This window comes from Athene cunicularia (assembly GCF_003259725.1).
Source record: "Athene cunicularia isolate RWA chromosome 2 unlocalized genomic scaffold, athCun1 chr2_part1, whole genome shotgun sequence".
NCBI lineage: Eukaryota > Metazoa > Chordata > Aves > Strigiformes > Strigidae > Athene > Athene cunicularia.
In genome coordinates this window covers 53,170,962-53,185,835 of record NW_020799095.1, presented here as the reverse complement: position 1 = coordinate 53,185,835, position 14,874 = coordinate 53,170,962, and the positions used below count along the sequence as shown (strand labels likewise).

The 14,874-nt window shown below is 38.7% G+C and overlaps 1 protein-coding gene across 5 annotated transcripts in view; it reads right to left on the bottom strand.

Moving 5' to 3' along the window:
- Window positions 1-9,233: 9,233 nt before the first annotated feature.
- The window catches only part of SLC9A3 (solute carrier family 9 member A3), a 57,181-nt gene continuing 51,540 nt past the window's right edge, over window positions 9,234-14,874 (bottom strand). For 2 of the 5 annotated variants that reach the window (XM_026841930.1, XM_026841931.1), the window contains one exon: window positions 9,234-11,356. In XM_026841930.1, the coding sequence (XP_026697731.1) occupies window positions 10,803-11,356 (554 nt within the window). In that variant the 3' untranslated portion in view covers window positions 9,234-10,802. Of the gene's footprint in view, window positions 11,357-12,077; window positions 14,177-14,874 lie in introns of those variants that run through there. The other 3 variants (XM_026841929.1, XM_026841933.1, XM_026841932.1) reach the window with 3 other exon arrangements.

Below are 14,874 nucleotides of genomic sequence, written 5' to 3'. Positions count from 1 at the left end.
GGAGGCGGCAGGGGGGCGGGCACCGATAGGCGGGGAGGAGGGGCTGGGCTGTGTGATTGGAGGAGAGCGGAGGAGGGGGCTGGGCTGGGCTGTGTGATTGGCGGGGAGCTCGGGGCAGAGCCGAAGGGCGCCTTCTGCGGGAGCTGAGGGGGAGGCCGGGGCGGGGAGGGGGCGTCAGGCGGCGGAGCCACCGCGGAGCGCAGTCTGCGTGGTCTCACAGTCGTCTCGGGGAAGGAGAGCCCAAGGCTTGCGAGGAGGGGCCCCGGGGGTGTAAATGTGTGTAGGGAAAGGTGCACCGTGGGACGTGTTTGGTGGTGCTGTGAGGGAACTGCCAAGGAAGACGGAGATCTGCAGACAGCTTTCAGGCCCTCCTGTGTGGGAGCCCTAGGCCATGGCTCTCCCTTCGGCTCCTGGGCTCTGGCAAGGTTAAGGGTTAGGTGTTTGAGCAAGTGCAGAGCCAAGTGGCGAGTGCAGCAAGTGGTGCTGTTGGTGGGGCTGTGAGCAGGGATTTCAAACAAAGGTGAGGGCCACCAGCAGCTCTCCTGGTTCCTTCCATGCGGGAACCTGTGGTGGAGGTTTTCTCTTTTGGACCTGGGCTCTGGCTAGAGTGACGTGGTAGGTGAGGGAGATCCTTAGGAGGCAGCACAACTGCAGAGCACCCATGTTGGTTGGGCTGTGTAGGAGCTGCCAAGGGAAGGTGTGGGCAAGCAACAGCTTCCAGGCCTGGCACCTGTTGTGTGAGTGCAGCCGCTTGACAGATTTAATTTTGGAGCTGATCTCTACCTAGACTGATAAAGAGTGAGAGGACAGTTAGATGGCCAAGCACAGAGCCCCAGTTTTGGTCTGGCTTGGCGAGGATAGCCAGGATATGGTTAAGGCCAGCAAGAACATAGAGTTCTGGCACCTTCCCTCTGGGAGCAGTCACTGGATGTTTCAATTTCAGAGCTGAGCTCTCGCTGAGGCAGAGAACATTTAGAACACCAGGCGGCTAAGCAATCACACAGTCCTGGTGTTGGTGGGCCTGTGAAAGGATAGCCAAGGGAAGGTCAGGGCTACCAGCAGCTTTCAGCCCAGGCCACTTCTGTGACAAAGTCCTAGGTGGTAAGTTTACATTTTGTTGCTGGCTCTTTACAAGGGTGAGTTTTAAGAGGTGGAGAAAGTGCAGAACCCCAGTGTTGGTGGGCTTGTCAAAGGATAGCCAAGAGAAGGTAACAGCCAGCAACAGCTTTCAGTCCTGGCACCTTTTGTGTGGGATTCCTAGATGGTGAGTTTAGATGCTGTTGCTCAGCATGGCAAGAGTAAGTTTTACGTGGCTAAGCAAGATCAGAGCCCCAGTTTTGGTAGGGCTGTGAACAGATTGCAAAGGGATAGTGAGGGCCAGCAACAACAAATTTACAAATTTAGACAGACCTCTACTATTGGTCTAAATATTTTTAAAAGCAGGGTACAACAATAAACAAATAGTTTGGTATTTGATAGAAGCTACAGACTCCATTGACTCTTATTTCAGTGTCAAATAGCATAGCATAGCATAGGGCTGAATGGTTCAACTGGAAGGGATCTGCAACAGTCCAACTGACCACTTAAGGGCTGACCAAAAGTTAAAACTTATTAAGGGCAGTGTCCGAATGCCTCTTAAACACTGACAGAAAGACTACAGATGCAAAAGTAGTAATTGGGATTATAAAACAAAAGAAACTTGTTCCAAAGAATTTCTTCCAGAAATATATTTTGAAAAAATTTATAAAGAGAAAGTCATAACCTGATGCCCTTATAAAAATCTTATGTTCTTGCAAGAGTATCCCAAAACAGCAGCAAGCAAAAGCTAAAGACTTTAATATAAAACCAAGTCTAAGATAGCCCCTCTTTCAGTGTACAGAATTATTGATTATTAAGTGGCAAGCTTCATAAAATCTACTTTATTTAAGTCTTTGTTACAGTTATAAGATCTCTATTGTCAGTAACACCTCATCCCTTAACTAGAAATGGCAAGGGCAATGGAATCTGAGAAGGGATATACTTGCCCAGTCCTTAGAACCTTTAGCCGACACGTATTCAGACAGTTATCTGTCCCTCAGTGTTATGAAATCAAGCATTTCTTCCCATGCTATGGTTTCCTTGGTACAGTTTCTCATTTAAGTTATCCAAGAAAGGCATGATTCCACTAGGGATGCTTTTTCAGGCTGGGTCTATTGCATTTGGAGGCATTTTATAAAGCAGGGGAAAGAGAAAGTTGGTGCACTTCATTAAGCACACACTCCTCTAAATTGCCAAGGAGTTTGGGAATCTGAGCATTATGGGCAAATAAAGAGCTTATACACACCTTAACAAAAAGTCGAGCGATGTATTCTTAATATCATTGACTGCACAGTGTGACACTGGCTAGCTGGGTTGCTTTGCAATCTAACATTCAAGCCAGAATGCAGTACTCTCTATCTCAGCTTTGTCATGGTTAGATCCTTTCACAGATCAACAAAACAGATGATGGAACACTACTAGCGTTCAGCATTTCAGTGTATAAATCTGGTATTTTATGATATGTAAAGTACATAGCTAGTATACAAAGTTTTTGTAGTCTCCACTAGCTCATCAGCTCCTAATTTCAGAAGTGCTTGATTCACTACAGAAAAACCCATCCACTTTATATATGACCTTTTTAAAGAGGTCTGTCTTGCTCTAGAAGAAACCTTTATTTAGGACAATTCATTTTGCAGGCTTTGGAAAGATATCTGAGGCATAGGAAGGCAAGCAAAGTAGTTAGAGAAAGGCGTGATTAATTTCATGGATTTCACTGCAGAAAGGGAAAGAAAGCATAGTTATGTATCCGTTATGTATTCAGGAATCACTTCAGTGATGAATCTAACACAGATCTTCTTCCACTGATACTTCTGGGTGTTCTATTTGTTCTGTGCAGTGTGTTTTTACAGCAGATCTACCTGTGTTACAGCATGAGACTTTACAATCATCCCATACGTGATGCTCCCTAACACATTCGTGTCTCATACATTTTGTAGCTCAGCATAGTGGCCTCATTTCTTAGGAACAGGACAAGGGGAAATGATCTCAAGTTGTATCAGGAGAGGTTTAGATTGGATATTAGGACAAATTTCTTCACTGAAAGGGTTGTCAAGCACTGGAACAGGCTGCCCAGGGAAGTGGTTGAGTCACCATCCCTGGAGGTATTTAAAAGACTTAGGTATATGGTTTAGTGGTGGACGTGGCAGTGTTAGGTTAATGGTTGGAATCAATGATCTTAAAGGTGTTTTGCAACCTAAATGATTCTATAATCACAGAATGCCTGAATAGCCTCATTAACCCAAGAAATCTAGGCAGCATTCACTGGATTAAATTCAGGGTTGTACTTTACCTGTCACTTTGATCCAGTTTTTAAACATTTCAAAGGAAGTGGGAGTTTGTTGGAGTGATGTTATAAATAGTGTTACTGAAACACTCATCTAAAATGACTAATTAACTAAATTATAATTGCCATTTTGTAAAGATGCCACTGTGAAATGTTGGATAGAATCAGCTAATTATAATCAGAAACCAGTTACTGAAAGTGCTGTGACCATGATCTGTTGATGGAGGTAACTCTACTTATCTTGATAATCCCAGCAACTCAAAAAATACTGCATGTCCCAGGCAAAATCGAATTAATTCATAGTTTTTTAAATCATACAATTTTGGAAGAGATTTCTTGATTGATTAATGTAGTTAACTAGCAGCCACTGAACTATTCATGCAGGATCAGTATCAGTAGGTGTCTTAATACTAGACACTAACGAAATGCACACCTACATCTAATTTCTAAAGACCACCTATTGCTAATTTTAAAAAATTCCTACCCAGACACACACATACACACATACTTTCAAAATTACATGCTTCCCTTCCTCCATAGAACATAGGTTACCAGCGCACAAACCTTCTTCTGGAAGCATGGGTTCTCCTACTTTCGCAGCCATGCTGTTGGAGGTGTAAATGGTCTAGCTTTATGTGTACCAGTGTGTTCCCCACAATCTGCTAATCTGCATGCTAGTAAGGGAAAACCCACAATGTAACATGCATACACACGAGGTGTGAGTCTCTATGTGGTGCATACTATAGTGTCAGTCCAGATGTAGGTTAATCATGGCATCAGACAGGGAGGAAGTTTAGCAGAGGTCATGCTGATGGTGGGATAGTTTCTGGCACTGTTAAAACTGGGTTGTAACTGTCTGGTCCTTTCTACTCCAGGGTCTATCCCCATTATTATAAATTCATGTTTCTTTTATACTTTTTTTATGAGATGATCCCTTCTTTGGTCCAAAAGTCTCTTGACAATTCTCTGGTTACTGCTCAATCTGGTTGATGCTTATCACCTTCTTTAGCCTTATCAGTTTGAGGCAAACAGCCTTTCAGACAATGTGTCCCTTTCACCTACACTATTTCCACCCACATTCCCATCGATCAGCTGTTTGGTGAATCCTGAATTGAATTGGATTGCACGTAGGGCGTAACACTGACACACTCAGGATTAACGACAAATGCATCAGTATTTCAGAACAGCCAGTAATTAAATAGTAAATGCATGCAAATGAGAAGGATCAGATTTTGTAGGTAACAGAATGCAGTAGCTCTAACAAGAGCAATGTTGGATGATTATGTGTTCCAGACTGTTCTTGACAGAGGCATTGCAGGTCAATCAACTCACCTGTAATGGATGGAAGTACAGGTTCTGTGTGGTGCATCACCTAGCCAACTAATCAGAAGGACCTGTTTGATGAAGCAGAAGTGTTACCACTCAGATCCATAACAGTATCAAGTGAATTTCACTGAAAGCTTGCTCTCTTCCAGTCTTCCCTTTCCATAACAGTTGAGCACAGTGGGGTGTAATATTGGTAAGGAAACTTGTACCACAGTTAGAGGGTGGTTAGGATTTCAGAGTGAGTTAGAATATTAAAAACTCCCTAGACATACATAATTTTCACTCTAGATAGGCAAAAGGCCACCACTGTTTGAGCTCCAGTTTATGTCTTGGTTTGAACATGAAACCCAACTTGTAGAAGCTCTGAAACAAAAAATTCTCCATCCTCCTGCAAAGCACACTATCTGGGGTGAAGGTGGGGTTTACAGTCTTACCTGCTAAAACCATGACACACACAAATAGTGTTAGAAGACTATCTTCTGACATTGGCTATGATAGGTATGATGACATATGATGACTGCTGTAGCCATTTGTATCATAGCGGGAGCTGATATAAACTGATACCAGTAGATAAAGGTACATCTTTTAAATATAGAGCTCCAATGCTCCAGAAACATAAGATGAAGTAAATGTAATTACCATGAAAAAAATACCCTCCAAGTTGCAAACCAAACACAATGGCAACCAAAATGAAAATCAAACAAAATGATGAATGATGCAAAGCAGCAACTTTGCGGTAGATGCTGTGTCTTAACACTAAGCTTCTTTAACTTTCTCAGTGTGAATGTTGTAGCTTTTAAAAGCCACTCGCTTCTGTTGAGAAGTGAGTCAGATCCAATGCCATAAACCCATGTTTATGTGCCATTCCATATTTCTCTTTGGTTTTGCTGAAATCGCTAATGACTAGCATTGAGCCTTTCTCTACTTCCAGATCTGTGAGGTACAAAGCTTTCAGATGCCCCTCAGAATGTGAGAGGGAACCTGAAGCAGATGTGAAGATAATATAAAAATTTTGTGGTGTGTTCAGTCCAGCAACACTGTTTTTAAAAAATGAAAATACAGCTGGGATTTGAAATTTAGTTATAACCTCACTGTTTTTATCAGGGATTAAAGCTCATGTGGAGTATTATGTATAAACTCTTGTACAGTTCACTCGTTACCTTGCTTGGGTTTACTGTGCTGACCACAACTTTGTATTTGCTTGTGTTTCTAAACAATGGACGGGACTGAATACTCTCGTCTTCTGTGTACCAGTTGTGTCATGCTCATCATTTTGCAAAAGCCTATGTTCTGTTTCAGTGTGATGTACCTCTTGGCTCATTAAACTAAGAAACCATTAAATCTGACCTATCAGAATCTTTACCGATAGTTTTCAGTGCCGATTTACGAGTTTAATTTTTCTGACAGAAGTGGCTGTTCATGGCCTCTGTCTGCTTTGTGTATCAACAGAGGTGACAAGGGATGACACTCCTCCCACCACTGATTTCATGAACTATTAGATAATTAGCTGTTGAATGGGCATATCACAAAACCAGTTCTATCTAATTTTGTCATTGCAGCATCTTATTTGCTAGTATATGGTTTGGTCATCTGTGCTATTCTCTTAAATCTCTTCAAATTCATACTTAGAAAATAATGTTTATTTAACTCCATTAAATATTTAAATCCATTACACTATAAATACATTTGAAATAAGTTATTTTTTCACCCCATGCCTCCTATCTTTTGTAGAAAGCAGTGTCAGGTAGGGAAGCATCCTAACAGCAGGATGACAATAGAAATGGTAATTTTCACTGGCATCACACAGCTTTCAGGGAAAATTGATTAATCCAATACAAAACAGCTTAGATTCAGTTTCCTTGGTTTGTATGTAGGAAATCAATCTGGCTAGCATTAGTGACTACCAAATCTTCAAAAAGTATTGCACAGTGAAACAAAACCCCAAATAGCTCTTAAATCTTTGCGTCAGAGTAATATTATAATGAGATGCTATATATCATTATGTATGTAAAGTTTAAATTATAATATTGTTATAATGACAACATCTCTCTAAATATCTTGACAAAATATGGATTCTGTTCTAAGGATGGAAATGTTTGCGTATAAGGTCAATGGGAATTCTGTCACTAACTGCAGTGGGACTAGAACTGTACAAAAGGTGTCATAGTTGTCAGACTCAGGAGATCTTCTACAACTTCTGTTGCTGCTTTTAATGATTTGCGTCTTATAAATGACATGATTAGCAGCACACTATTGTCTTCTTTAACTTTGATTTAGGAGCAGAAATACAAACTTCTCTGACATCTTGTATGGAAAATCTCTAAATGTACTAAATAAATGATTCTCTAAATCATTTGACAAAGCAGTGTGATTCCACCAAAGTGATATAATTTATTGCCAAACTTCTCATTATACTATTAAAACATTTCTATAAAGACACATTAGCAGAACTTGACTTGTTTAAAAATAAATGCAGTAAGTTGACACCTTTTGGAAAGTACACACAAAAAAATCTCCAAACAACAGCACTCCAAAGAGTGACAATTTAAGGCACGTGATTATTTTGCAACCTTTGTTACATAAATCTCCAGCTAGACCATGTATTTGTAAAACATAATTTCATATATTCTAATAACTAGTTTCACAGCTCAGAGAAACAGAATTCATCTGAATGCAGGCAACACTTTTTTAACATTTCTCGGTCATAGTGCAGCATAATAAACATTGGTAAAAAGAACTTTATCCATGGAGCAAAATGTATAGAAGAAACATCAAATATTTCTGCATTTCATCTTTTTACAAGGTAGGTCATAGTTATTTGTTCAATAAATAGTGACTTAGTAATTCCCAACTTGCATTTCTTTCACAGAGCATGTTACAAAAAACTGGCCTCACCAGAGGTGAACTGATTTACTAACTGAATATTCCAATCTAATTCACATGGTAAAAAAGAAGCTGAAACATACAGCCAGATCTTCAGCAGCTCTAAATCTGTGTTGCTGTGATGGAAATTAGTGGTGCTTGACTGATTAAAGTGTGCTGTAGAAGCAACCAAACACTTGCACCCACATGACATATACTGAAATGTGAAAGTACATAATAAGAGTATGGAGGGGGAAAAAAAAGTGAGACAGATGATGAATTCTCATAACCTGCTTTTTGTATATACCCTGGTAGACGTAGGGAGCATAGACATAGCCTTGGAAAAACAGGGAATTATAATCTGCTATATTCAAACAAAGAGTATGTTCTCAATATAGAAACTGGGGACAGGAAGACTTTTTTTTTTCATCATATTTCAAACTGATAAATTATGCCAAACAAAACCTTGCTGTAGAGGCAATTACACTAGAAAACATCTTCCAGAGGCATAACAGCTTCAGAAATTATGGCAGCTATTCCAGGGAAAGGTCTCTTTGCTATCAGAATTGTCAATTTTATCCTTCATCTGTTCGACTATGGTGACACAACATACAGACAGTGCCTAAGGGCTTTGAAAGTAAATGGTGTTAAGCCTTTTGTATATAGTGCCTTTCCATTTCTTCTGTTGTTAAAAATGGCATAATGTTCCAATCTGTTTTGCAAAAACTCCTACAGTCCCAACCCTCTCAAAAGCATATAGGATCCTGCTGACTTTTCAGAGAGACTGCTGTATTTGTAAACACTGTGGTGTCTATTGATCCTCTCTCGTTTAACATAAAAGCGTACAAGAACATTAAAATCTTACATCCTGTGATTTTCAAAATTGCATACTCTTGTGGGTGCACAACTTATGCAGTAAAACTCCCATCTGCTGATGACGACTTACAAACATTTTCCTGAGGTAGCCTCTACACAAATAGATTAGGAATGCTCTAACAAGCATGCAGAAAACACATCCACAGTGTGGTTGTTCTTCACACAGAAACGCCGCAATGACCTCTGTACAACAGCAATAAGAATGAAAGTTATTTCAAAGCCAACACCTGACAAGCATCTTGTCATCTTTGGTGTTGGTACTTCAGCATTATGCTATGAGACTGGAGGTTAGATTTTGGCACATTGCACTTTACCTCTATGCCTATGACTAAAATACTTGTTCCAATTATGATATCTGGAACAGCATTAATATGCTCTACTTCACCAAAATAGTATGTCCGTATGTACTCAGTTCACAAAAAAATGTATTTTCATTATTGAATTATAAAATTAACATCCCTACTGGTGACAGCCTTATGTCTCATGACCCTCATTAACAAGACTAGCTCTGGGTGATGAAGCTTTCCAATTAGGGACACCGATTTGAATCAGTGCCCAAGATGACTGCAAACAGGCAGCTGCGTGTAGGTTGATAACAAAAGAACCAGTACTCTGAATCTAGTGTCTAAAGGCATCTGTTATGTATCTATCTACATTTGTATATGTCATTTGCCATCACATCTCTGCAGTTTGCACTAGCCTAACAGGCAGTTTTAGCAAAGACAACAAAGATAGGGAAAAGACGTGGGCATGAATTTTCACACTGCTCCACTCTTTTTGGGTATCTGGGAAAATTTCAAATTTGACATCTGACACAGATCACCTGGAACCCATTCAAAATCAGGGTAGGTAGAGTGAAACAAACACTAATTCCTATATATAAAGTAAAATTTATCAAATAAAGCTTCTGTTGGAGCCCGTCTTTAGCAATTCAGATACCTCCTTGAAGGTGACTTAGCACATTTACAAATGGTTTACGCTTGATATCAAATAGAAATAAGGTACACATTAGGATCACAGAAGTGGCTAAGGACTCATCTTCTACTGATGTCACAGAACCTTTTCAACTTATACCACTGAAAATTTCAAGCCAAAATTTCAGGACTGGAATCATCCAAGACAAAATACAGATAGGCCAGAGGACTATACACTGGCATGTAGCATTATACATCCATGAGAGGTCTCAGAGTTTTCACTTTATTAGTTTTCATCTGAGTTGGCTTTCACTGATGTTTCCAGCTGTCTTCAAGGTGACGTAGATCAGATTAATATGCAGTAAGTGTCTAGTGCAATCTTAACTACTATCATTTAACAAAAAACTGGGGACAAAAGAATAAAGGAAGTTCCTAACACAGACAGGTATATACGTACGCAGTAGCCAAACTAACTGTACAATACTTTGAACCATCAACATCCTGAGTCATTGTGGCACTTAAACCATGTGGCAAAACACAGGATAGCCTCTGAGAGACCATTATCCTGATCAACTGTTGAAAGTGATACATAAATTAACAAAATAATCTAACAGAGAATTTGGAAGGTGTCTTCCAAAGCAGCAGTCAAAATTACGAATATTTACATTTCTATCTGAGTGAGGCTATTTAAAATAGAGCAGCTTAATTAGAAATATGAAATGAGTTGCTTGTGACCACACAAAGTAAAGTTCTGAGCTAATTCTGGATGTTCTTTCATTCCAGTGCTACTCAGTAGAAGAAATGAAGGTGAAGGAAGGAAATGGCCTTCCTGGAGTCCTTAATTAATTTTCAAGATGCCAAGACTTTCCTCTCCCCGGAAAGTGTCAATATCCTACAGTTACTCAGTGACACAAATATTCAAGAGGAGAAAAATATTTTTCTTTAGTTTGCACTTATAAAAGGCACTGATCCATTTCAATCAGAGTAGACTTAGCTTAGCAAGTTAGCAAGAGGCTAACCATTGGCTCCTCCTACATTAATTTCATACATCATAAATACTGAATTCCATTACCAAAACAGAAAATGCAGCCTATTTCTTTAGATGTATTTATGGCATAATGGCATAATAAACCATTTCCATGTAAAAAACCAAGGATTTACCATGTGAAAGATTCTTGGTTTAGCCCTCCAAAAATAATATTGATTTTTTGTAACAGTCTACATGAAAAAATAACAAGGCATATTTCCCCTTCACAATGCACCCTTTCATTATGAATGAGAACTTAAAAATGTAAGTGCAGCAGAAAAGCTCCATTGTTTCTGATACGATGGGACTCCACTCCCTTGCCATCTGAAAACATTCTAGAGCAGAACCCTTGAACCAATAGGTTGCTCTCTATTTTTACAGAAGCCCTTTGTCCAAGTTATTCTGTCTTATCTTCTCCTTTCAAGCAAGTCCTGGCTCACAACTGTGTTTCCTCTTGTTCCAGAGAATGTGGAGGGACATGGCAAGATGCTGGAAGCGATGCTAGCTTCTGAAGCTTAGGATGTTGCAGAGGTTTTGGCCTGTGAAAAGAACGTCGGCTTTGTACACGTCTGGCTGCAGCAGATCTGTAATTTCCTTGTACATCAAGCAACATTTTCTTCTCTTGGGGCTCCTTCATGTAAGAGTCTTCCAGTCCTTCAAACATAAGTAGAGAATTCTCTTCTTGTGAATTCTCTGACTTGTAGCTAACTTCAGAACCATAACCTGAGTTGACTGTCTCTTTGTTATTCATGTCAGTACCTGCTTCCCAGAAGAAATCAGGTACATTTGGGTCACAAGAAGCTATGTACTCAGAGACAGTAGAAAGAGATATATTCCCTCTGTTTTCCAATGAAGAATGGTTTTGTGTCCAAGGCATTTGAAGACATGATGGGAAGAAGTGGAGGGGAGTCACTGAAACACTTTGGTTTTGGTTGAGTTGGTCATCTGAAGAGGAATATTCTGTCATTTCAACATCATGGTCCATATCACCTAGAGAGCACAATTAAATAGAGACATCTATAATACACACTTTTGATTCTAGTATGCTAGCTATTGGGCTTTGCTTTTGGCTATTTCTATGGAAGTCTTATGAAAGTGAGTGGTTTAAGATGGCTTTTTTTCTGAGGAACTGTACCCTGACCCAGTTTCTATCTTGGACAACCTAAAGTGAGTTTATTAAACTTCTTTCCCTTCGTGAGTATCAGGCAAAACTTAGTTCAGTGTTTGTGATGAACAACTGTCTGTTTCAGATATTTGGGAGATAGAGCCATCATCTGGTTACTAAGGTGTATCTATATCTTGAAATATTTAGTTCTGATTCTTAGCAAGGAAATCTTTCAGAAACTTTTGAAAGAAATAGTGCTCTTTCAATCAAGTAGCATAGGATATTACCAGAGAGTCAATTTCTTATTGACCATAGCCTATGATCAGTTTTCTGTATACTTTAGACTATGTAGGGAAACTTCACATTTCCACCCTTGGCTTCCAGTTTACATTATTTTATAAAACTTTTTCATTGAAATTTCAGTATCATTCTCCTACTATGAGAACTGAGTTAAGGAGATAATTCAGAAGACTGTTTCAGAGTGTAATCAAGGTCTAAGCTTATTAGCTTGGGAAATCTAACTTCCCAAAATACTTAAGAAACACAGAGGTCAAAACGCAGTGATTTTGATATATCAATGATAGCTGCACAAGATCTTATACATACCAGTTCCTAATAATAAAATAAATTATAAAGAGCCAATAGAATGGAGGAAAAGAACAAGAAAATGTTCAGCAAGTCATATGCCAATATTTTATGACAATATTCTCATAGGGAAAAAGAAGTGAAGAGAATTTTAATGTGGTTAAGTGTCAAGAAGTTTTCCATTTGGAATGCTGCTCATCGTTCAAGTTTTTAAACAGGATATTGGAATTTAATTCACAGTTCTTTAATTAATCCAGTGTTCATCTTAAAACATAATTTAAAAAATAAAAATGCATTAATAAGGAACTGAGTACTAGAACCAACCACAGACCTACAGGCCACTCCAGTAAAGAAAGTGGTGTGCTTCCTATAATAACACCTGAACTAGCACATCTTCTGCAGGGACAGAAGCCAGAATAGAAGAAAAATGGAGCTTCCTTTTCTATTTCTTTTCAAAAGGTTATAAAGTACTTAAATCAAAACTACCAGCATTCACTCTTATCCTCAGATCTTTGTCTGAACAAAATTTCATCAACTAACTACAAAAGTACTTTCAACTTATCACATTCCTTTATTTGTTGATGCACAGAGGTCACTAGATCATACATTTGTGATCATGGATTCCACAAAAGTGAATTCATGATGAAACAGACTATTGCATTTCATTGCATAATCCCTGCAGTGCCCTATGTTCTACTCAATTATGATGTCTGAACTGTGACCTGACCCACCTAATTTACAGCACTGACTGTGTTGATTATAGAAGTGAAGGCTGCTTTTTATGGGGTGGATAATTTCCACAAAGCAAGAATTAAAGGGCAACTAGGATATTCACTTAAACCCAAAGTCAATTTACTTAGAAGCAACAAGTTATTTACTGCATTAGAAATCTAAGCATTTTTCTGGTTTCAAAATAAGGTATGGATTAAGGTAAACTCACAGTTTAAGGATAAAGCTCTAACCAAAACTGGAATTCTGCTTTCCCACAGTCTGACTATTGTGTAATTATCTCTACCTGTGCAAGGGAACTCTGATCCATTCTAGTAAACATGCTTCATTTTTAAACTCTTTCTTATGTAATTTAATGATTACATGAGCAGTGTCATTGAGTACTTTTATTGTAGCAGTGGAACCATTCTCCCTTACTGGGCACTGGATAAATAACCCAGAACTGACTCAAGACTTCTTAGCAATAGAGTCAAAAATCATATTCTAATCATCTTAAGAATGAGCGACTTAGCCCAGTTTATTGCTGGTCTAGCCCTGCTGCTCCTATTGTACATCCAACTGCAATAGAGTCCAATGGGTTAAATAACTCATCTGACCCCTATGGGAAAACTGTATCCTTTGGCATCAACAATTGGATTGTCTTTCTGGGGCTTTAGACTACTGTGCTTACATCTGCAGATAGTAGCGACAATGTTACTCAAAAAGACCAATCACTGTTTAAGGGGGTGAATCAGAATTATCTGATACCTGTTAGGGAATTCAGGTACAAATTTTATCATCTAGAACTGACTAACCAAGAAACCTGGAGCCTCTTGAAAATGCATACACAATTTTCTGGTATTTGGAATACTGTTTTCTTGCCATTTAAAGTATTCAAACCAAAACAAAGAGCAGGACCCTTATCTGCTATAAAAATAGCAAGGCATCAGACCTCAAGTAGTTGGACAGCTCTTCTGTGGAAGGAAAGTAGAAAGATACTTTGTTATTCAAGCTGGAGAAAAACAGAATATGTTTAGTTATAGAAAGAAATCAGGAAAGAGGTGCTCTGGGAGAAGAAAAATCAGAAAAGTAAGTTTACTTGTCAGTAGTCGGGGTTGATAGGAAGGCTGATTAAAAATAAAGGTGATAATATATTTTAAAATATTACATATGTGTTGATTCTGGGAGAAAAGATCTGGGTCGGTCCTCTGGGCCATCTGCTAACAGGAAGGAATCTATTGATTTATTGCTGAGCCGGAATGGAGTGAGCCGTCTGAAGTTGGTTGGAGAATATGGGATCTGCACTCGGGCCCTTTGTGATGGTACCACAGTATCTTCACTAGATAACCATGGTGAGAACTTCATGTAGATGCTCTGATCATCATCAGCCGAAAATACTGGGTTATCAATTCCTAAAAAAAGTTCATGAGTGACAAATACAATTAGTCAAAATAATTTCTTGGTAATACAGCAAGATGCTTTGTAAAAGGAGAATGTCTATAGTAGGAAAAAAAATAGGCTAATACATGTCGGTATAGGTGTGCCTAAGCCAATACACAGACCATTACACACACATAGGTTGCTCTTTCTACCTTGGTTATTGCTAGTCATTTTTGATTTCTATTAAAGAGAAAAATTGTATATTATATCCAATATGCAGTAATATTTAGGATTGCTGGAGACAAAAAATAAGATCAAAAAAGAAGACATCAGTTGGCAAATTTTAAGCAAAATAAAACACAATATAAAATAACTGCAGAAAATTCAAATCAAATCCCTAAAAAGCAACAAAACATAGAAAAAAATACAAAAGCATAAACTACACAACTCTGTAAAGGAATTAGATGTGTGTAAGGGAGCTAAAGCAGGCCATAGAACAGTCAAAAGTAAGTTATAGGAGCCTTTCAATATTGGTATCAATTTTGTAGTGTTTCAACAGAAAAATAAATTTTTTAAATTAGTCTAGTTCTGCATCTTGCCACCCTCTTATTTCTGGATAGGTATCTGGATGTCTATACATTTTCAAACATAGAATTTGTCCTGGAACAGTGAAAAGGCTGTATCAGCACATCTGCCAAAAGAGTACAGAGACAAGTATTTTTCTTCACTG